The sequence below is a fragment of the Oncorhynchus masou genome, unplaced genomic scaffold (assembly GCF_036934945.1).
Source record: "Oncorhynchus masou masou isolate Uvic2021 unplaced genomic scaffold, UVic_Omas_1.1 unplaced_scaffold_705, whole genome shotgun sequence".
Taxonomy (NCBI): domain Eukaryota; kingdom Metazoa; phylum Chordata; class Actinopteri; order Salmoniformes; family Salmonidae; genus Oncorhynchus; species Oncorhynchus masou.
Genome location: NW_027013513.1, coordinates 120,529 through 145,663, shown reverse-complemented (window position 1 = coordinate 145,663; position 25,135 = coordinate 120,529). Strand labels below are relative to the sequence as shown.

Here is a 25,135-nt window from a genome sequence, read left to right as displayed (position 1 = left end):
AAATGTGAAAGGAATGTAGGAGAATATAACACAATAGATCTGGTAAAAGATAATACAAAGAAAAAAATTCGTATGTATTGTTTTTGTACCATCATATTTGAAATGCAAGAGAAAGGTCATAATGTATTATTCCAGCCCAGGTGCAATTTATATTTTGGCCACTAGATGGCAGCAGTGTATGTGCAGAGTTTTAGACTGATCCAGTGAACTATTGCATTTCTGTTCAAAATGTTGTATCAAGACTGCCCAAATGTGCCTAATTTGTTTATTATTAACTTTTCATGTTCAAAATTGTGCACTCTCCTCAAACAATAGCATGGTATTCTTTCGCTGTAATAGCTACTATACATTTGGACAGTGCAGTTAGATTAACAAGAATGTAAGCTTTCTGCCCATATCAGATATGTCTATGTCCTGGGAAATGTTCTTGTTACTTACAACCTCATGCTAACTGCATTAGCCTACGGTACGTTGGCTCCACCGTCCCGTGGAAGGGACACCGATCCAGAAGAAGATTTATTAATGAAAGAAGAAGAACATGGTGCAGTAATAAACTATTTTGAAGACAATAACTCTTATTCTTTTTATTAAAGATATCTATCAGGCACTATTACTCATCATTATGCAGCAGGCGTTTTAAATGGATTGGCTTCATAAAAAAACATTCTCTTTCCAACACAAAATATATTAGTTTCGTACTACTGTTACAGCTCCTATTGTAAGAGGACATAACCTCCCTGGAGCTGCCTCTTACTGCAATCACATGTTCAGCATATGGCTTTATGTATGAAATATCATTCCTATTTTAGCCAAGGACAACAATGTCTTAGCTACTTCTGTTGTAGAAAATGCACAAGTGAATACTCCTGTACGTCCGCTTAACGCAGTCGAGAGCAAACCTTTTCTTGGAGCAGGGTAGGCAGGTGTAACGATTTGTAGTCAGATCACATTCTCCTTTTATCCAATCGGATGGAAAACACTAACTGGGTGTACTAACTGTTCAAACCAATCGGAGAGCGGTAACACAAACGGACGACAAACTATTCAAACCAATCAGAGAGCGGTAACACATACGGACGACTAACTATTCAAACCAATCTGAGAGCGTTAACACAAACAGACGACAAACTGTTCAAACCAATCGGAGAGCGGTAACACAAACGGACGACAAACTATTCAAACCAATCGGAGAGCGGTAACACAAACGGACGACAAACTATTCAAACCAATCGGAGAGCGGTAACATATACGAACGACAAACTATTCAAACCAATCGGAGAGCGGTAACACAAACGGACGACAAACTATTCAAACCAATCGGAGAGCGGTAACACAAACGGACGACAAACTATTCAAACCAATCGGAGAGCGGTAACACAAACGGACGACAAACTATTCAAACCAATCGGAGAGCGGTAACATATACGAACGACAAACTATTCAAACCAATCGGAGAGCGGTAACACAAACGGACGACAAACTATTCAAACCAATCGGAGAGCGGTAACACATACGGACGACTAACTATTCAAACCAATCGGAGAGCGGTAACACAAACGGACGACAAACTATTCAAACCAATCGGAGAGCGGTAACACAAACGGACGACAAACTATTCAAACCAATCGGAGAGCGGTAACACAAATGGACGACAAACTATTCAAACCAATCGGAGAGCGGTAACATATACGAACGACAAACTATTCAAACCAATCGGAGAGCGGTAACACAAACGGACGACAAACTATTCAAACCAATCGGAGAGCGGAAACACAAACGGACGACAAACTATTCAAAACGGTGCAAAAAGTCTGCTACTGTGGTAAGAAAAACCATTCAATTTGCATCGTGTAAAAAACTAAAACCATTAAATGACAGAAGGTAAGACAGAAGACAGACTGCAGAGAAAGTTGCTACAGTCAAGGCATCTGCACATCTGTCCAACTACAGACAAACTACCTATCCCAAGTTTTGTCCCGAACCCAGACCAACCGTCCGTGGCCCAGTCTACATATTGAACCCAGACCAACCGTCCGTGGCCCAGTCTACATATTGAACCCAGACCAACCGTCCATGGCCCAGTCTACATATTGAACCCAGACCAACCGTCCGTGGCCCAGTCTACATATTGAACCCAGACCAACCGTCCGTGGCCCAGTCTACATATTGAACCCAGACCAACCGTCCGTGGCCCAGTCTACATATTGAACCCAGACCAACCGTCCGTGGCCCAGTCTACATATTGAACCCAGACCAACCGTCCGTGGCCCAGTCTACATATTGAACCCAGACCAACCGTCCGTGGCCCAGTCTACATATTGAACCCAGACCAACCGTCCGTGGCCCAGTCTACATATTGAACCCAGACCAACCGTCCGTGGCCCAGTCTACATATTGAACCCAGACCAACCGTCCATGGCCCAGTCTACATATCGAACCCAGACCAACCGTCCGTGGCCCAGTCTACATATTGAACCCAGACCAACCGTCCATGGCCCAGTCTACATATTGAACCCAGACCAACCGTCCGTGGCCCAGTCTACATATTGAACCCAGACCAACCGTCCGTGGCCCAGTCTACATATTGAACCGGGACCAACCGTCCGTAGCCCAGTCTACATATTGAACCCAGACCAAACCTCCGTGGCCCAGTCTACATATTGAACCCAGACCAACCGTCCGTGGCCCAGTCTACATATTGAACCCAGACCAACCGTCCGTGGCCCAGTCTACATATTGAACCCAGACCAACCGTCCGTGGCCCAGTCTACATATTGAACCCAGACCAACCGTCCGTGGCCCAGCCTACATATTGAACCCGGACCAACCGTCCGTGGCCCAGTCTACATATTGAACCCGGACCAACCGTCCGTAGCCCAGTCTACATATTGAACCCGGACCAACCGTCCGTGGCCCAGTCTACATATTGAACCCAGACCAAACCTCCGTGGCCCAGTCTACATATTGAACCCAGACCAACCGTCCGTGGCCCAGTCTACATATTGAACCCAGACCAACCGTCCGTAGCCCAGTCTACATATTGAACCCAGACCAACCGTCTGTGGCCCAGTCTACATATTGAACCCAGACCAACCGTCCGTGGCCCAATCTACATATTGAACCCAGACCAACCGTCCGTGGCCCAGTCTACATATTGAATCCAGACCAAACCTCCGTGGCCCAGTCTACATATTGAACCCAGACCAAACCTCCGTGGCCCAGTCTACATATTGAACCCAGACCAACCGTCCGTGGCCCAGTCTACATATTGAACCCAGACCAACCGTCCGTGGCCCAGTCTACATATTGAACCCAGACCAACCGTCCATGGCCCAGTCTACATATTGAACCCAGACCAACCGTCCGTGGCCCAGTCTACATATTGAACCCAGACCAACCGTCCGTGGCCCAGTCTACATATTGAACCCAGACCAACCGTCCATGGCCCAATCTACATATTGAACCCAGACCAACCGTCCGTAGCCCAGTCTACATATTGAATCGGGACCTAATAGGTTCAAGCATATCCTGCGGCAACCAACTGAAAATGAACAACAGACATATTCCGTCCATGGCGGTTGGATTGGCTGTAGTTGGACAGATGCCTTAAAGAAGCCTTGTTAGAAACAGGTTTAGTAAAAGGCAGGTGGTACAGAGAGGAGAGAGAGGGGGAACCGGATTAAAACAAACCGTAATATGCCTTTAAAAGTAATAAACGCATTGTTGCGATTTGTTTAAATCGTGGCCCGGGTGTTAAAGAACAGTAACTGGAAGATAGGCATTTAAACACTTCCTAATACCACCTAAAGAAGAGCGTACATCATGCTGGGGGTGATCAGACCAAGGTCTGCTTCTGGCTCTGTCGTCCCAGAGATTAGGACTCTCCCAGAATTCCTTTCACCGCATTCTCTCTGAACAAAGCACTGACATTTTGTGTAACTGGTGTTGAAGATTCTTCTCAGGTGGTCCTGGCCTGGGACGCCCTCACAATCCCTCCTTTCACACGACCAGGGGTTTGTAATGAAGAGTCTAGTTAAAGATCGTTCAAAGGTAACAGACATGTCCTGTTTGTAAGTCAGTGAACTCTGAACTTTGAGACCGAGCTCATCTAGTGAAGTAAACGCAAACAACATTACAATCAGCACAGAGACAGAGACTCAACACATAACACAGACCTGTCCAAAACATGACCAGTGACAGAAAGCGGCATTGTCCTTTTGGATTTTTGCTTATTCATAGACATAACCAACGCATTGTAATACACATAGCATTAGAAAAGGCCCTCACCAGCTGAGAGTTGAACTGACAAAATGGCTCTTACACAAGTAGACAAACACACCAAGACAAACACACCAAGACAAGACAGACAAGCATTTCTGGTGCATGAGCCTCGAGTCCAGTCCAGCGGAATGAGAGTGTTCAGAACAGTCATAATTGGAAGTTCAAACATTCCACGCTTCTATGAGGTCCTCATCACACAACAGCCACCACTGAGACCACAGTCATCATCCATCCATCTAGTGTTCCTGTTCCCGGTCTCTGCGTCGGACAGGGACAGCGAACATCGGCAGGGTCCTGAAGGAGGCGGTGTTGGTGTTGGGCTGCATCTTGCCCTGCTCTGAGTTGCCTGCAGGCTCGTACGAGCACTTCCTCTTTTGGATGGCCTCGGCGCGCACGGCCAGGCTGCGGGCGCACACGGTGAGAAGGACGATGAGGGTACCCACCAGCAGGCTCACCATGGGCCACAGGACGCAGTGGAGGAGGACGCTGGCGTCGTGGGAGCGCCGCCACAGTACGTCGTCAGGCCTGCAGGGAGAGATAGAGGGCAAGGGGGTAAAAGAGTAGGAAGTTAGGGGGGCATGAGAAGGCAACAAGAAAGGGGTGAGTGTTTACAGAATGCAAAGCAATTTCTGTCTATCGGGAACTACAGTGCTGACAGAAAAGAGACTAAATGCAGCACAAATGTCACCTATCAACATTAAATGTGAAGGTTTGTCTGATGATCTAGGAGAAATATATTCTGGATTCCATCCAGGGACAAAGTACATCACGTTTCACTTAGTTGCAGAGAAGTCAGGATCCACAAGAAGGTTTCTATCCACAGGAGTGATTTAGCACCGACTCTCTGAAGGAGGGTGAGGGGTGGAGGAGGGAAGAGACATCAGGAGCACATGGCAGACAGCTACAGCTGGCAGCAATGCAAGATGGGATGGAGAAAGACAGAGACATGGAGGGAGGAGGGAGGATGATGAGAGGAGGGAGGATGATGGGAGGAGGGAGAATGATGGTAGGAGGGAGGATGATGGGAGGAGGGAGGATGATGAGAGGAGGGAGGATGATGAGAGGAGGGAGGATGATGGGAGGAGGGAGGAGGATGGGAGGAGGGAGGATGATGGAAGGAGGGAGGATGATGGGAGGAGGGAGGATGATGGGAGGAGGGAGGATGATGGAAGGAGGGAGGATGATGGGAGGAGGGAGAATGATGGGAGGAGGGAGGATGATGGGAGGAGTGAGGATAATGGGAGGAGGGAGGATGATGGGAGGAGGAAGGAGGATGGGAGGAGGGAGGATGATGGGAGGTGGGAGGATGATGGGAGGAGGTAGGAGGATGGAAGGAGGGAGGATGATGGAAGGAAGGAGGATGATGGGAGGAGGGAGGATGATGGAAGGAGGGAGGATGATGGGAGGAGGGAGAATGATGGAAGGAGGGAGGATGATGGAAGGAGGGAGGATGATGGGAGGAGGGAGAATGATGGGAGGAGGGAGGATGATGGAAGGAGGGAGGATGATGGAAGGAGGGAGGATGATGGAAGGAGGGAGGTGATGGAAGGAGGGAGGATGATGGGAGGAGGAAGGATGATGGGAGGAGGGAGGATGATGAGAGGAGGGAGGATGATGGGAGGAGGGAGGATGATGAGAGGAGGGAGGATGATGGGAGGAAGGAGGGAGGATGGAAGGAGGGAGGATGATGGAAGGAGGGAGGATGATGGGAGGAGGGAGGATGATGGGAGGAGGGAGAATGATGGTAAGAGGGAGGATGATGGGAGGAGGGAGGATGATGAGAGGAGGGAGGATGATGGGAGGAGGGAGGAGGATGGAAGGAGGGAGGATGATGGAAGGAGGGAGGACGATGGGAGGAGGGAGGATGATGGGAGGAGGGAGGATGATGGGAGGAGGAAGGATGATGGGAGGAGGGAGGAGGATGGGAGGAGGGAGGATGATGGGAGGAGGGAGGATGATTGGAGGAGGGAGGATGATGGGAGGAGGAAGGATGATGGGAGGAGGGAGGAGGAGGGAGATAGATAGATACTAAGAGACAAGGGCAGGATGAAGGAAGATGAGCAGACAGACAGATAGATACTAAGAGACAAGGGCAGGGTTGAAGGGAGATGAGCAGACAGACAGACAGATAGATACTAAGGGACAAGGGCAGGGTTGAAGGGAGATGAGCAGACAGATAGATAGATACTAAGAGACAAGGGCAGGATGAAGGGAGATGAGCAGACAGACAGATACTAAAAGACAAGGGCAGGGTTGAAGGCAGATGAGCAGACAGACAGATAGATACTAAGAGACAAGGGCAGGGTTGAAGGGAGATGAGCAGACAGACAGATAGATACTAAGAGACAAGGGCAGGGTTGAAGGGAGATGAGCAGACAGACAGATAGATACTAAGAGACAAGGGCAGGGTTGAAGGGAGATGAGCAGACAGACAGATACTAAAAGACAAGGGCAGGGTGAAGGGAGATGAGCAGACAGACAGATAGATACTAAGAGACAAGGGCAGGGTTGAAGGGAGATGAGCAGACAGACAGATACTAAAAGACAAGGGCAGGGTGAAGGGAGATGAGCAGACAGACAGATAGATACTAAGAGACAAGGGCAGGGTTGAAGGCAGATGAGCAGACAGAGATAGATACTAAGAGACAAGGGCAGGGTTGAAGGGAGATCAGCAGACAGACAGATACTAAAAGACAAGGGCAGGGTTGAAGGGAGATGAGCAGACAGACAGATAGATACTAAGAGACAAGGGTAGGGTTGAAGGGAGTTCAGCAGACAGACAGATACTAAAAGACAAGGGCAGGGTTGAAGGGAGATCAGCAGACAGACAGATACTAAAAGACAAGGGCAGGGTTGAAGGGAGATCAGCAGACAGACAGATACTAAAAGACAAGGGCAGGGTGAAGGGAGATGAGCAGACAGACAGATAGATACTAAGAGACAAGGGCAGGATGAAGGGAGATGGAGGTCAGGAGGGGGAATTGAGGGCACAGCTTTGAACAAACTGAAAGCCTGGATGTAGCCAGAGAACAGGGGACGATACAGAACAGATGAAGAGAAACGCTGCATCATGTGTGAAGGACTAATAACATTATCCCCTCGTTTAGGGAACGACCTGGTCAGTCGTCCAACTGAAATGTATTTAACTGAAATGTGTCTTCAGCATTTAACCCCTCTGAATCTGCTGCTTTTATCCACATCCACGAGGAACAGTGGGTGAACTGCCTTGTTCAGGGGAACGGTGGGTGAACTGCCTTGTTCAGGGGAACAGTGGGTGAACTGCCTTGTTCAGGGGAACGGTGGGTGAACTGCCTTGTTCAGGGGAACAGTGGGTTAACTGCCTTGTTCAGGGGAATAGTGGGTTAACTGCCTTGTTCAGGGGAACGGTGGGTGAACTGCCTTGTTCAGGGGAACAGTGGGTTAACTGCCTTGTTCAGGGGAACAGTGGGTTAACTGCCTTGTTCAGGGGAACAGAGGGTTACCTCTGAATGAGGGGAGTTGATGATACCTCTGAATGAAGGGAGTTGATGATACCTCTGAATGAAGGGGAGTTGATGATACCTCTGAATGAGGGGAGTTGATGATACCTCTGAATGAGGGGAGTTGATGATACCTCTGAATGAGGGGAGTTGATGATACCTCTGAATGAGGGGAGTTGATGATACCTCTGAATGAAGGGGAGTTGATGATACCTCTGAATGAAGGGGAGTTGATGATACCTCTGAATGAAGGGGAGTTGATGATATCTCTGAATGAAGGGGAGTTGATGATACCTCTGAATGAAGGGGAGTTGATGATACCTCTGAATGAAGGGGAGTTGATGATACATCTGAATGAAGGGGAGTTGATGATATCTCTGAATGAAGGGGAGTTGATGATACCTCTGAATGAAGGGGAGTTGATGATACCTCTGAATGAGGGGAGTTGATGATACCTCTGAATGAAGGGAGTTGATGATACCTCTAAATGAAGGGAGTTGATGATACCTCTGAATGAAAGGGAGTTGATGATACCTCTAAATGAAGGGAGTTGATGATACCTCTGAATGAAAGGGAGTTGATGATACCTCTGAATGAAGGGGAGTTGATGATACCTCTGAATGAGGGTAGTTGATGATACCTCTGAATGAGGGGAGTTGATGATACCTCTGAATGAGGGGAGTTGATGATACCTCTGAATGAGGGGAGTTGATGATACCTCTGAATGAAGGGGAGTTGATGATACCTCTGAATGAAGGGGAGTTGATGATACCTCTGAATGAAGGGGAGTTGATGATACCTCTGAATGAAGGGAGTTGATGATACCTCTGAATGAGGGGGGTTGATGATACCTCTGAATGAAGGGGAGTTGATGATACCTCTGAATGAAGGGGAGTTGATGATACCTCTGAATGAAGGGGAGTTGATGATACCTCTGAATGAGGGGAGTTGATGATACCTCTGAATGAAGGGGAGTTGATGATACCTCTGAATGAGGGGAGTTGATGATACCTCTGAATGAGGAGGGTTGATGATACCTCTGAATGAGGGGATGTTGATGATACCTCTGAATGAGGAGGGTTGATGATACCTCTGAATGAGGGGATGTTGATGATACCTCTGAATGAGGGGAGTTGATGATACCTCTGAATGAAGGGGAGTTGATGATACCTCTGAATGAAGGGGAGTTGATGATACCTCTGAATGAAGGGGAGTTGATGATACCTCTGAATGAGGGGATGTTGATGATACCTCTGAATGAAGGGATGTTGATGATACCTCTGAATGAGGGGAGTTGATGATATCTCTGAATGAGGGGAGTTGATGATACCTCTGAATGAGGGGATGTTAGAGCCGATTTGGACATATTTGCGTAAAAGACTGAACATATGGAGCTCCATGTATATTTGTGTAAATATATTAAATATTAATGTAAATGATGAAATATTAGGTACGTACCATTATGATTTATATTTACCTGATTTGAGATATATTCATTTGTTGTTTGTGTAACTCAGTTTTTGTCCCTCCCTCTTGCCTATTCATTGTATTGTGGTAAGTGTGTTAGGATAAAGGCAGGAAGTTGGGCCTTCGGGAGAGGGAGTCCTTGCTAGATGCGGGAGCGGTATAGTTTTTTGACCATACATCCATACATACATCCATACATACAAACATACATACAGACAGGTCATAATATGTATTTTCCATATCAAGTATTCTCTGCTTTAAGTTGATTGGAGAATAATTTATTTGTTAGATATAAGAAGAATAAACATTTTTGTTGCACCATATCCCTGGATGTCATCGAATGTTTGGCCGTTTGGGAAACCTTGAGTGTGGACTGTATGCGTACCAAACAACCCCGCTTCAGGCTTGGGCAGTGGCTATGGTAAAGACGAAAGGAAGCCACTACAATCAAGTCAAAAAACTCCGTGAAGGATTACTATCGGAAGGAAATCTCCGGTTCGGACACACGCTGGATATTGTTGTATTTGTAATTGCATTCGGATCGCAAGGACAGCTCGCTTGGAAGGATTTGAACTCCTAGAATTCGCCAGCCGTGAGTAACCACTGCGAATGAATGAGCTGCCCTGTTCAATGCGATCGTTTGATCATGCATATTATGGAAGCGCAAACGTGCTTTTAATTGGAATGTTTGATCAACTTGGGAATGGAATTCAAAACACAGCGTTGTGAAAACAATTAAGAAGTTTAAGTTTGGGTAACACTGAGATCCTACGCACAATGTAGGTTAATCTTATGTCTAATATTTGGCCTCGCGTGTAAATGCAATGCAACGAATGCAAACTAAGGATCTAAAGCCAACTGTGTGTTTAAACTTCATTAAAGGGACAACTGATAATGGGATGAAATGTTTAAAACGCATATAAAATGCCGAACTTGCACATGTGCAATTCAAAATGGGTCAATATGCTGAAATGGAGGACTGTTTTAAAGCATTAAAGGAGGTCTAAAGGGGCATTACGTTTAACAATCAAAAACCAACAACTGTGTCATTGTAAATTGAGTGAACTAAAAGTGAATGATGGAGGATGAAATCCCAAATAAGACTCCACTGGAGAGGGCAGAGGAGCATCTAAATGCACTCTATGCAGCCCGGAGAGGCAAACTTGGAGTGTGTACACGTAAAATGAATGAAATAAAAGCCCTTCTTGTTGATGGAGGAAACATTGAAACTGTGGATGAGAGTCTTGAAGCATTTCATGCTGTTCTCAATGACTTTAAGAATGCTCATGATTCTGTGCTAGAGCTGGTCACAGAGGAGGAACACGAACAGGAGAGCATTAACTATTATCAACCAAGAATGAGAACTTATGAACATTTCCTGAAAGAGGTGGAAATATGGAAAAAAGCTGAAATTGAGCCACAAACGCTCATTGAACCACATGACAGCATTTCCAATGTGTCAAAAACATCAAGTAAAACAAAGTATTCTAAGACTGCTTCCTCAGTGTCCTCTGCACGCCTAAAAGCTGAAGCAGAACGAGCAGCTCTACTAGCTCGCCAAGCATCATTACAGGACAAGCATGCATTGGAACTGGAGAAAGCTCAACTGGAACAACAGAAAGCTCAACTGAATGTTAGGATGGAAAAAATGGCACTGGAAACGGACATAGCAGCATATAATGCCAAACTGAAGGTCCTGGAGAGTGACTCAACTTCTCAATCCCATGTTGTGGCAGCCCATTTTCTAAGCCAAGAAGATGGAATGAACTCTTACTTTGAGAACCAGGAACCCGAGGTCTATAAGGAACCTGAACCATCACCTGTTGAGTTTGCTGCATTAGGTGCAGTTCCAAAGACCCCGCTACAAAGAGTTTTACAACCGACCACAAAGCCATCAAAACCTATTCAGAAAACAGCCATAAACCACACCCTTCAGCAGCCAACATCAAGGTCTAGCAATCAACACGGAATCAACACTGCGGGTATCAGCCATGATAACCTCTCTACTGTCATGCAAAGGCAGAATGAAATTGCTGACCTCCTTGTACTACAGCACAAACAGGCCACACTCCCTGTTAGGGAGATACCTATGTTTGACGGTGATCCTCTAAACTTTAGGCCATTTATGCGTGCATTTGAGCATGGTATAGAAGATAAGACCAGCAGTCACCAGGATAGGCTCTATTACCTGGAACAGTACACCTCTGGTCAGCCGAAGGATCTGGTCCGTAGTTGTCTGCATATGGAAGCCAGAAGAGGATATGCAGAGGCTAAGAGGTTGTTAAAGGAACACTTTGGCAATGAAATCAAAGTCACCACTGCTTACATGGAAAAAGCTTGGAACTGGACAAACATCAAACCGGATGATGGAAAGGGACTAGGTGGCTATGCACTCTATCTTAGAGGATGCTGTAACGCTATGCAAGACCTACAGAACATGGAAGAGCTTAATCTTCCCTCCAACATAAAGTTGATCATGTCAAAACTTCCCTACAAACTAAGGGGAAAATGGAGGTCTACGGCATGTGATATTTTAGAGAGAAGCCACCTGAGGGCCCAGTTCAGTGACCTTGTGACATTCATGGAAAAACAGGCCAAAATACTGCAGGATCCTTTGTACGGAGATATCCAAGATCCCCTGATCAACAAAAGGTTTTTAAAACCAAAACAGAAGCTGACTTTAAGCAGCAGTTCAAGTCCAAGAGTAGGGAAGCAGCTTTGCCACTGCAGTAGCTGTAGTGGCAGATTGTGACCCTGAAAAACCTCTAAAAGAACAAACATTCAAAGTCAAGAAACCAGGCACCTACCCTTCTTATTCTCCCAGTATCTCATGTGTATTTTGCGCTGGTGAGCATTTCCTGGTCGACTGCCAACAGGTGAAGGCACAGCCACACGAAGCCAAGGTTGAGTTTCTGAGATCAAAAGGCCTTTGTTTTGGCTGTTTGATGAGAGGACACTTAAGCAAAGAATGTAAAAGAAGGATGACCTGTCAGAAATGTCAAAGAAAGCACCCCACGATCCTGCACATTGAAGGAAGAGAGATTTAGATCTCTGAAGGCCGATACGAGGGGTGCAGCAGTAAAGCGGGAGGAGACTGTCAGCAGTGCTCTTGTTTCACTGGAAGCTGGTGAAGATACCGGGGCCGGTACAGATTGTGCACTTGCGATTGTGCCAGTTCAAGTAAAGATGGCAAATGGAAGCAGGTCTACGTTAACCTATGCATTTCTCGATTCTGGTAGCTCAGCAACATTTTGTACGGAGAGACTCATGAGGCAGTTGCAAGCTAAAGGCAGTGAGACTGAAATTCTGCTACGCACAATGGGGCAGGAGAGTCCTACCAAGAGCTTTGAGATATCTGGATTAGAGATTGGCAATGTGGAAGGTGACACATTTCTTGCATTACCAAAGGTCTACACCCAAAATAAGATCCCAGTGACAAGAGAAAATATTCCCACTCAGAAAGATCTCAAAAGGTGGCCATACCTGAAAGAGGTTCAGTTGAAGGAAATTGACGCCGACGTCGAACTCCTGATTGGCGTAAATGCTCCAAAGGCAATGGAACCCTGGAAAATCATAAATAGTCAAGGCAACGGACCGTATGCAGTGAAAACCCTCTTTGGATGGGTGATGAACGGTCCTCTTAACAATTGTACCATGGCAGAAGAATCTGGGCATCCTACGGTGATGGCCAATCGTATCTCAATGGCCGACCTGGGGTTCTTCTTGTAAATCAGTACAACCATGACTTCCCTGAGAGAGGGTATGAAGAGAAAAGTGAGATGTCAGCTGAGGATCGTAGGTTTATGGAGATCGTATCAAGCTCCATAACCCTCAAAGACCATCACTACTACTTACCGTTGCCCTTTCGCAAAAAATATGTAGTCCTGCCAAACAATCGTGACATGGCAAAGCAGCGGGCTCTAAATATTATCAGGAAGTTCAAGAAGGACAAAGGTTACGCTGCAGAGTACAAAGGCTTCATGGAAGAGATGATAACAAAAGGTTACGCCGAGAAGGTACCACAAGAACAGCTCCTCAGAGAAAGGCAAGGTATGGTACATACCACACCATGGCGTTCACCATAAGCGCAAAGGAACGATACGAGTAGTGTTTGACTGTTCATCATACTATAAAGGTACATCTCTTAACAGTGAACTCCTTCAAGGCCCTGACCTGGCAAACACGCTTATAGGAGTCTTGCTAAGATTTCGGCAAGAGCACATTGCCATGATGGCAGACATCGAAGGAATGTTCCATCAAGTACGTGTCCATGAAGATTACTTAGACTTCCTGCGATTCCTATGGTGGCCGGACGGTGATACTAACAAAAGATTGGAGGAGTACAGAATGAAGGTTCATCTTTTCGGTGCTATATCCTCTCCAAGTTGTGCAAACTTTGCACTGCGAAAGACTGCAGAAGACAACTGTGAGAGGTACAATGAAGAGGTGATTCAAACAGTCAAGTCCAACTTCTATGTTGATGACTGCCTCAAGTCAGTGGCCACAGAAGAACAAGCCATAGCCCTCACAAAAAACCTCAGGGTTGTGTGCTCTCAGGGTGGGTTCAAATTGACCAAGTGGGTCAGCAACAGCCGCACTGTGCTGGCTTCTATCCCTGATGAACACAAAGCCAAGCAGATAAAGGAATTGGACCTGGACAGAGAAAAGCTGCCTGTTGAAAGAGCACTTGGAATCCGATGGAACATTGAAAGAGATGCATTTACCTTCCGGGTCACTGTCAAGAACAGACCCCTTACAAGAAGAGGTATTCTCTCAACTGTCAGCTCTATTTATGATCCATTAGGTTTCCTCGCCCCATTTGTATTAAAGGCAAAGCAAATTCTTCAAGTGCTCTGCAAGCTAAAGTGTGGATGGGACGAAGTCATCCCTGAAGAACACTCTATTTCATGGCAGAAATGGCTCTCAGAGCTGGACCAGCTCTCCAGATTCCAGATAGACAGGTGTATGAAGCCTGAGAACTTTGGTCAAGTCATGACGGCACAGCTGCATCACTTCGGTGATGCAAGTGAACAAGGTTATGGCACGGCAAGCTACCTTAGGTTCACAAACGGTACGGAAAAGGTTCACATTGCATTCATCCTGGGGAAATCAAGGGTGACTCCACTCAAGCAGATGACAATCCCCAGACTGGAACTTGCTGCAGCAACATTGGCAGCGCGAGTGGACAGGATGTTAAGGTTGGAGCTCCAGATTGAACTTGAGGAGTCAACTTTTTGGACTGACAGCCAGTCTGTGCTAAAATACATCCGTAATGATACCAAGAGATTCCATACCTTTGTGGCTAATAGGGTTGCTATGATCCGTGACCTATCGAAAGCAAAACAGTGGAGGTATTTGAACTCCAAACATAACCCAGCCGATGATGCCTCAAGAGGATTACATGTTGAAATGTTCCTGAACTCAAAGAGATGGTGCAATGGACCAGAATTCCTGGAGAAACCAGAAACTCAATGGCAGAAAGTCCCCGAGGAGCTTAACTCCATCCCTCCGGATGATCCAGAGGTGAGGGAAGACGTAATCGTAAACAGTACAAGTGTGGAAGAAAAGAGTCCAACCAGCAAACTGATTGAGTACTATTCAACATGGAACAGCTTGAAGAAAGCAGTTGCCTGGATGCTGAAACTGAAGAAACGTCTTCTACAGTTAAGCCAGAAAAGGAAAATTCTCTCTCAAACTGATCCAGATCAGAGTCTGACAAACTCACTGAAGGAACAAATTGACAAGTTCAAACTGACGTTTGGAAAAGAAAGTCTGTCTGTGGATGACCTAGATGAAGCAGAAAAGGTCATCATCCGATTTGAACAACGACAGCACTTTAAACAAGAAATTGCACTAGTTGTGAAAGGAAAACAATGTGCCAAGAGAAGTGGCTCAATCTGTAAGCTTGGTCCAATTGTTGACAATGGCATTCTGAGAGTAGGAGGAAGGTTAAGCAAAGCTGCTATGCCTACGGAACTAAAGAATCCTATGATCCTTCCAAAAGACTCCTACATCTCTAGACTGATCTTACTCCATATCCATGAGCAGGTTGGCCACTCTGGGAGAGGTCACATGCTTTCTAGACTTCGCCAGCGATGTTGGATTCCCTGTGCCAACTCTTTAGCAAGGAAGATCCTTAAGAGCTGTGTCTTTTGCAGGCGGATGCAAGCTAGAGCTGGAGAACAGAAGATGGCCGACCTTCCACAAGATCGGGTGTCACCTGATTTGCCGCCTTTCACCCATGTGGGCATAGATTACTTCGGCCCCATAGAGGTGAAGCGAGGCCGCGTTCATGTGAAGCGGTATGGTGTGATCTTTACTTGCCTTGTGAGTCGAGCTGTCCATCTAGAAGTTGCTAGTTATCTGGAAACTGATTCCTGCATCAATGCCCTGCGCAGGTTTATCTGTCGAAGGGGCCCAGTAACAAGTATCAGAACAGACAATGGCACCAACTTTGTTGGAACACACAGAGAGCTAGGGGAAGCTATGAAAGCGCTGGATCACAGCAAGATTCAAAATGAATTACTGAAGGAAGGAGTGACATGGTCATTCAACCCTCCCTCTGGAGCCCACCATGGGGGGGTATGGGAGAGGTTGATCCGACTGGTGAAAAAGATCCTCTATTCAGTCCTTAAAGAGCAAGTACTGGATGATGAGGCTTTGCAGACCGCCTTGTGTGAAGTTGAGGCGATTATGAACGACAGACCAATCACTACTGTAACAAATGACCCTAATGATTTAGAACCCTGACTCCGAACCATCTGCTTCATCTGAAAGCTAAGCCAGTCCTGCCACCAGGACTATTCCAGAGAAGCGACTTATACACACTAAGGAGATGGAAGCAAGTACAATATATCGCTGACCTCTTCTGGAAGAGATGGATCAGGGAGTATCTTCCACTTATGCAGGAGCGGAACAAGTGAAACAAAACTAAGAGAAACTTCAGTCCTGGTGACCTCGTGGTCATCGTCGATGACACCGCCCCAAGGAACTCCTGGCTAATGGGGCGTGTGGTGGAGGCCTTGCCAGGGGCCAAAGGTCTTGTCCGGAGCGTCATGGTTAAGACTAAGACCAATATCTTACAGAGACCTATCAATAAACTCTGTCTGCTCCTTGAGGCGACTGAGTGAAACACACACACACAGTGCTCCATCTTAGAATCACGTGCACCTCTGATTCTTGATGTCGTACTCTTACATTCTTTGATGTCATACATTTTTGGACGTCAAACTCTTGACATTTTTGGAAGTTGAACACCTTTACACTTCAACTCAGACTGAGATCTATGGACTATTTTTCTATATGGCACCTTGTATACTTGTATATAGCTATCAACTGTAATAGTGCTCTGGTATAGAATGTTGTGTATTGGCTCTATGTCTGAATATTAAGTAATTGTTATGCATTCAGTGCAGTCAACAATTAGGGGCCGGTATGTTAGAGCCGATTTGGACATATTTGCGTAAAAGACTGAACATATGGAGCTCCATGTATATTTGTGTAAATATATTAAATATTAATGTAAATGATGAAATATTAGGTACGTACCATTATGATTTATATTTACCTGATTTGAGATATATTCATTTGTTGTTTGTGTAACTCAGTTTTTGTCCCCCCCTCTTGCCTATTCATTGTATTGTGGTAAGTGTGTTAGGATAAAGGCAGGAAGTTGGGCCTTCGGGAGAGGGAGTCCTTGCTAGATGCGGGAGCGGTATAGTTTTTTGACCATACATCCATACATCCATACATACATCCATACATACAAACATACATACAGACAGGTCATAATATGTATTTTCCATATCAAGTATTCTCTGCTTTAAGTTGATTGGAGAATAATTTATTTGTTAGATATAAGAAGAATAAACATTTTTGTTGCACCATATCCCTGGATGTCATCGAATGTTTGGCCGTTTGGGAAACCTTGAGTGTGGACTGTATGCGTACCAAACAACCCCGCTTCAGGCTTGGGCAGTGGCTATGGTAAAGACGAAAGGAAGCCACTACAATCAATGTTGATGATACCTCTGAATGAAGGGGAGTTGATGATACCTCTGAATGAAGGGGGTTGATGATACCTCTGAATGAAGGGGAGTTGATGATACCTCTGAATGAAGGGGGTTGATGATACCTCTGAATGAGGGGAGTTGATACCTCTGAATGAGGAGAGTTGATGATACCTCTGAATGAGGGGAGTTGATGATACCTCTGAATGAAGGGGAGTTGATGATACCTCTGAATGAGGGGAGTTGATGATACCTCTGAATGAAGGGGAGTTGATACCTCTGAATGAGGAGAGTTGATGATACCTCTGAATGAGGGGAGTTGATGATACCTCTGAATGAAGGGGAGTTGATACCTCTGAATGAGGGGGGTTGATGATACCTCTGAATGAAGGGAGTTGATGATACCTCTGAATGAAGGGGGTTGATGATACCTCTGAATGAGGGGATGTTGATGATACCTCTGAATGAAGGGGAGTTGATGATACCTCTGAATGAAGGGGAGTTGATGATACCTCTGAATGAGGGGAGTTGATGATACCTCTGAATGAAGGGGAGTTGATGATACCTCTGAATGAAGGGAGTTGATGATACCTCTGAATGAAGGGAGTTGATGATACCTCTGAATGAGGGGAGTTGATGATACCTCTGAATGAGGGGATGTTGATGATACCTCTGAATGAGAGGAGTTGATGATACCTCTGAATGAAGGGGAGTTGATGATACCTCTGAATGAGGGGAGTTGATGATACCTCTGAATGAAGGGGAGTTGATGATACCTCTGAATGAAGGGGAGTTGATGATACCTCTGAATGAGGGGATGTTGATGATATCTCTGAATGAGGGGAGTTGATGATACCTCTGAATGAGGGGAGTTGATGATACCTCTGAATGAAGTGGAGTTGATGATACCTCTGAATGAAGGGGAGTTGATGATACCTCTGAATGAGGGGAGTTGATGATACCTCTGAATGAGGGGAGTTGATGATACCTCTGAATGAAGGGGAGTTGATACCTCTGAATGAAGGGGAGTTGATAATACCTCTGAATGAGGGGAGTTGATGATACCTCTGAATGAGGGGAGTTGATGATACCTCTGAATGAAGGGGAGTTGATGATACCTCTGAATGAAGGGGATGTTGATGATACCTCTGAATGAAGGGAGTTGATGATACCTCTGAATGAGGGGAGTTGATGATACCTCTGAATGAAGGGGAGTTGATGATACCTCTGAATGAGGGGAGTTGATGATACCTCTGAATGAAGGGGAGTTGATGATACCTCTGAATGAAGGGGATGTTGATGATACCTCTGAATGAAGGGGAGTTGATGGTATCTCTGAATGAGGGGATGTTGATGATACCTCTGAATGAAGGGGAGTTGATGATACCTCTGAATGAAGGGGAGTTGATGATACCTCTGAATGAGGGGATGTTGATGATACCTCTGAATGAAGGGAGTTGATGATACCTCTGAATGAAGGGGAGTTGATGATACCTCTGAATGAAGGGAGTTGATGATACCTCTGAATGAAGGGGAGTTGATGATACCTCTGAATGAGGGGAGTTGATGATACCTCTAAATGAAGGGGAGTTGATGATACCTCTGAATGAGGGGAGTTGATGATACCTCTAAATGAAGGGGAGTTGATGATACCTCTGAATGAGGGGAGTTGATGATACCTCTAAATGAAGGGGGGTTGATGATACCTCTGAATGAAGGGGAGTTGATGATACCTCTGAATGAAGGGGAGTTGATGATACCTCTGAATGAAGGGGATGTTGATGATACCTCTGAATGAAGGGAGTTGATGATACCTCTAAATGAAGGGGGTTGATGATACCTCTGAATGAGGGGATGTTGATGATACCTCTGAATGAAGGGAGTTGATGATACCTCTAAATGAAGGGGGTTGATGATACCTCTGAATGAGGGGATGTTGATGATACCTCTGAATGAAGGGAGTTGATGATACCTCTGAATGAAGGGGGTTGATGATACCTCTGAATGAGGGGATGTTGATGATACCTCTGAATGAAGGGGAGTTGATGATACCTCTGAATGAAGGGGAGTTGATGATACCTCTGAATGAGGGGAGTTGATGATACCTCTAAATGAAGGGGAGTTGATGATACCTCTGAATGAAGGGGAGTTGATGATACCTCTGAATGAAGGGGAGTTGATGATACCTCTAAATGAAGGGGAGTTGATGATACCTCTGAATGAGGGGATGTTGATGATACCTCTGAATGAGGGGAGTTGATGATACCTCTGAATGAGGGGAGTTGATGATACCTCTGAATGAAGGGGAGTTGATGATACCTCTGAATGAGGAGTTGATGATACCTCTGAATGAAGGGGAGTTGATGATACCTCTGAATGAGGGGATGTTGATGATATCTCTGAATGAAGGGGGTTGATGATACCTCTGAATTAGGGGAGTTGATGATACCTCTGAATGAGGGGAGTTGATGATACCTCTGAATGAAGGGAGTTGATGATACCTCTGAATGAAGGGGAGTTGATGATACCTCTGAATGAAGGGGGTTGATGATACCTCTGAATGAAGGGGGGTTGATGATACCTCTGAATGAGGGGATGTTTCTAACAGTAATTGTCAGGCGTATAATCAGAGCATCTGGTTACAAGAGTAAATACAGACTGATTACGTCAAGAGGAATATTTATAAGATAGAAAACAGACGCCAGGGATGAGGTGGATACAGATATACAGCAATAGGATTTTATTGTTGTTTCATGGGGTGATTCATACTCTTTATGTTCCAGTTAACAAAGTGTGAAAAAGTAATAATTATCCCAAATAGCAAAAGATCACAAAGCAGGAGCTGGATATAAAATGTTCAATAACATTATCCACTCGCCTTTCTGCTTCTTTATTACATTAAAACTTTACTTGCGAACAGCTTGCATGCAAACTAAGAATTGGAACGGGTATTGAGTTAAAATATGTACATATTTTAGATGATATATAAATAAAATGGTCTGAATCAGGCTGTTTTGGGGTAAGCAGTGGTCTGGAGGGGCCCACTTAGGCCAACACTGCAGCAGCCATACAGCAGTACACAGCACTATACAGCAGCACACAGTAGTGTAGTGTAGACTGCAGCAGAAGACACAGCCCAGTGTCAGCCAACTGAACACTGGACTAGAGGGAATGTAGGACAGAGTCAACTCTGCTGAGGAGTTCACAGGCCTCTGAACACTATCCGTGTACCATTTCAGTTATAAACATACGTTACACTTTGCATTTATTTCAATCAATCTTAGAGTTTACTGGTGATGGGAGAAAAACACTGGCATTGCGACAAGGGAAATCTACAATACAATGAACTGCCCAGATGAACAAAAGGCCCAACTCAAGAGGTGGAGGGCTCCCGAGTTGCGCAGCGGTCTATAAGGCACTGCATTTTAGTCACTACAGACCCTGGTTCGATTTCAGGCTGTATAACAACCGGCCGTGATTGCGAGTCCCATAGAGCGGCGCACAATTGGCCCAGCGTCGTTCGGGATTAGGCCGTCATTGTAAATAAGAAGTTGTTCTGAACTGACTTGCGGAGTTAAATAAAGAAGAGTGTCTTGGATACAAGCCCCAGGTGTACCAGGTGTACCAGGCCCCAGGTGTACCAGGCCCCAGGTGTACCAGGCCCCAGGTGTACCAGGTGTACCAGGCCCCAGGTGTACCAGGTGTACCAGGCCCCAGTTGTACCAGGCCCCAGTTGTACCAGGTGTACCAGTCCCCAGGTGTACCAGGTGTACCAGGCCCCAGGTGTACCAGGTGTACCAGGCCCCAGGTGTACCAGGTATACCAGGCCCCAGGTGTACCAGGTGTACCAGGCCCCAGGTGTACCATGAGACCCACACGGTCTGCAACAGTACGCGTTGATTCCTTGAGTCACACTTTCTCAACAAGATCCAATGGGCCTCCAAAAATAGCCACTGCAGGGATGATTGGCCACGGATAAGTGTTGATAAGTGGTGTTCTCAGACTACTCCCTACAGTACATGAACATGTCACGTCCTGCCCCACAGGAAATGGATCCACATCAGGCGACAGACTCTCCCATCACCACACAGCTGACGACCAGATGCATCTTGTGACTTCACTGCCTGTCCTGCTACTGTCTTTGCCATATTGGCTTTGTCGAATGTAAGTTATGTTAAGAGTTAAGACTTACTGCAGGAACATATTACACGTGAAAATAGCAATAGTTAGTTGAAAAAGAACAGAGAGGGTTTTTGAAAGGCGGCCACATGACATTTTTACACCTTGGCCATCTGGTTCTCACTGCTTCACCCTAAAAGAGACGGCAGGCTGAGCCTGTCCTGACAAACAATCCATCTTCCAGTTTGCCCGGACGGGTCTCAAATCTCTAGAATCTCTTTTGAGGAAAAAAAGTGTTTGTGTCATACTTCAGCGAACACGTGTTTGGTCTCGTGACAGCTCTGAAGGTGCTGCTGTATAACCAGGGAGCGTGGCAACATGTATTGTGGGTTGACAAAGTACTGTAGACACTTCTTCTGTGGTGGTTGAGAGAAGCACCGGGATTCAGCTTCTCTCGGTTGGAATTGGATTTCACTTCCTGAATTGACAAATCCTCCTGTATTAAACTCGGTGTGAGACATGTCTTGAGAGAGGGTTATTGTAATCAGAATGAGAGCAGGGAAGGTAGGTCTCTGTCACCTCTCAGAAGATGGAATTCTAACATTGTTGTATTCTGCTTTATTAAATTGTCATTGATGTATGCTCCCATCAGTGGGAGTGGTAGGGGAGGGGCTCACCTCTCAGAAGACAGAATACTTATATTGTTGTATTAGGGAAGGACGTGAGCAGGAAGGACGTGAGCAGGAAGGACGTGAGAAGGAAGGAAGTGAGCAGGAAGGACGTGAGCAGGAAGGACGTGAGCAGGAAGGACGTGAGCAGGAAGGAAGTGAGCAGGAAGGAAGTGAGCAGGAAGAATGTGAGCAGGAAGGAAGTGAGCAGGAAGGAAGTGAGCAGGAAGGAAGTGAGCAGGAAGGACGTGAACATGATTGTTGATGTATTGTCTCATTCTTCTCAGTATGAGTGACATGGGGGTGGGGAGGAGGGGTCTCACCTCTCAAACGATGGAATTCTGACATGGTAGGAGAGGAGCTAACGGTAGAGGAGGGGCTAGTGGTAGGGTTTGTGTTAAGGGAGGGGCTAGTGGTAAGGTTTAGGGGAGGGGAGGGTCTAATAGTAGGGTTTAGGGTTACAGGAGGGGCTAGTGGTAGGGTTAGGGGAGGGGCTAGTGGTAGGGTTAGGGGAGGGGCTAGTGGTAGGGTTAGGGAAGTGGCTAGGGGAGGGTTAAGGGAGGGGCTAGTGGTAGGGTTAGGGGAGGGGCTAGGGTAGGGTTTAGGGATAGGGGAAGGTCTAATAGTAGAGTTTAGGGTTGGGGAGGGGCTAGTGGTAGGGTTTAGGGTTAGGGGAGGGTCTAATAGTAGGGTTTAGGGTTAAGGGAGGGGCTAGTGGTAGGGGAGGGGCTAGCGGTAGGGTTTAGGGGAGGGTCTTACCTTCTCTGCTGGTTGAAGAAACAGGTAAAGGATTGGGAGCTGACCTCTTTAGTCCAGTAGTCCTCCCACCACAGAACGTTATCCTTGTTCTTCTGGTTGTCCCTCTCACATGGAGGAACGTACGAGCACTGGACAGAGAGAGAGAGAGAGAGAGAGAGAGTGAGAGAGAGAGAGAGAGAGAGAGAGAGAGAGAGAGAGAGAGAGAGAGAGAGAGGAGGGGAGGGAGAGGGAGGGAGGGAGAGAGAGAGAGAGAAAGAAAGAGAGAAAGAGAGAGAGGAGGAGAGGAAGAGGGAGAGAGGGAGAGGGAGGGTGGGAGAGAGAGAGAGAAAGAGAGAGAGAGAGGTAGGGAGGGAGAGGGAGAGGGAAGGAGAGAGAGAAAGAAAGAGAGAGAGAGGAGGAGAGGAAGGGAGAGAGCGAGAGAGGGAGAGAGAAAGAGAGAGAGAGAGAGGCAGGGAGGGAGAGAGAGGGAGAGAGAGAAAGAAAGAGAGAGAGAGGAGGAGAGGGAGGGAGAGGGAGAGAGAAAGAGAGGAAGGGAGGGAGAGGGAGGGAGGGAGAGAGAGAAAGAAAGAGAGAGAGAGGAGGAGAGGAAGGGAGAGAGCGAGAGAGGGAGAGAGATAAAGAAAGAGAGAGAGAGGAGGAGAGGGAGAGGGAGGGAGAGAGGAAGAGGGAGAGAGAGAGGAGGAGAGGAAGAGGGAGAGAGAGAGAGTGTTATACAGTGCTACTAGCCATAATGTAATGCATCAAGACATAGGGTATCAAACACATCAAACACCTAGTTTCCCTGTGGTTGATACCGTTCCATTGACTCCATTCCAGCCATTAATATGAGTCATCCTCCCCTCAGCAGCCTCCACTGATCGTGACATAAACACATTCACACAGACATAAACACATTCAAACAGACATAAACACATTCACACAGACATAAACACATTCACACAGACATAAACACATTCACACAGACATAAACACATTCAAACAGACATAAACACATTCACACAGACATAAACACATTCAAACAGACATAAACACATTCACACAGACATAAACACATTCAAACAGACATAAACACATTCACACAGACATAAACACATTCACACAGACATAAACACATTCACACAGACATAAACACATTCAAACAGACATAAACACATTCACACAGACATAAACACATTCAAACAGACATAAGCACATTCACACAGACATAAACACATTCACACAGACATAAACACATTCACACAGACATAAACACATTCACACAGACATAAACACATTCACACAGACATAAACACATTCACACAGACATAAACACATTCACACAGACATAAACACATTCACACAGACATAAACACATTCAAACAGACATAAACACATTCAAACAGACATAAGCACATTCAAACAGACATAAACACATTCAAACAGACACTATTGACATAAACAGGGCAGCAAAAACCGTACTGTGCATGAGGTTGACAGGGCTGCAAAGGTCAACCAAGTCATCTTAAATGCAGATGTAAAAGAGACTCCAATTTTCCCTTGAACATGTGAGAACCGGGAGAGATACAGACACTGTCTAGAAGAGACTACGGGTGAGGACCCTGAGAGATACAGACACTGTCTAGAAGACACTAAAAGTGAGGACCGTGAGAGATATAGACACTGTCTAGAAGAGACTACAGGTGAGGACCGTGAGAGATACAGACACTGTCTAGAAGACACTACAGGTGAGGACCATGAGAGATACAGACACTGTCTAGAAGAAACTACAGGTGAGGACCGTGAGAGATACAGACACTGTCTAGAAGAGACTACAGGTGAGGACCGTGAGAGATACAGACACTGTCTAGAAGAGACTACAGGTGAGGACCGTGAGAGATACAGACACTGTCTAGAAGACACTACAGGTGAGGACCATGAGAGATACAGACACTGTCTAGAAGAAACTACAGGTGAGGACCGTGAGAGATACAGACACTGTCTAGAAGAGACTACAGGTGAGGACCGTGAGAGATACAGACACTGTCTAGAAGACACTACAGGTGAGGACCATGAGAGATACAGACACTGTCTAGAAGAGACTACAGGTGAGGACCGTGAGAGATACAGACACTGTCTAGAAGAGACTACAGGTGAGGACCGTGAGAGATACAGACACTGTCTAGAAGAGACTACAGGTGAGGACCATGAGAGATACAGACACTGTCTAGAAGACACTACAGGTGAGGACCGTGAGAGATACAGACACTGTCTAGAAGACACTACAGGTGAGGACCATGAGAGATACAGACACTGTCTAGAAGAAACTACAGGTGAGGACCGTGAGAGATACAGACACTGTCTAGAAGAGACTACA

General features: G+C 46.1%; 1 protein-coding gene across 1 annotated transcript in view; it reads right to left on the bottom strand.

Annotated features, from left to right (window-relative positions):
• Window positions 1-3,336: 3,336 nt before the first annotated feature.
• LOC135537066 (calcium-activated potassium channel subunit beta-4-like) overlaps window positions 3,337-25,135 on the bottom strand; it is a 117,793-nt gene continuing 95,994 nt past the window's right edge. The window contains exons 2-3 of the mRNA XM_064963274.1: window positions 22,783-22,910; window positions 3,337-4,806 (exon numbers count right to left, since the gene is read on the bottom strand). Coding sequence (XP_064819346.1) covers window positions 4,518-4,806; window positions 22,783-22,910 — 417 coding nt within the window. The 3' untranslated portion in view covers window positions 3,337-4,517. The remainder of the gene's footprint in view (window positions 4,807-22,782; window positions 22,911-25,135) is intronic.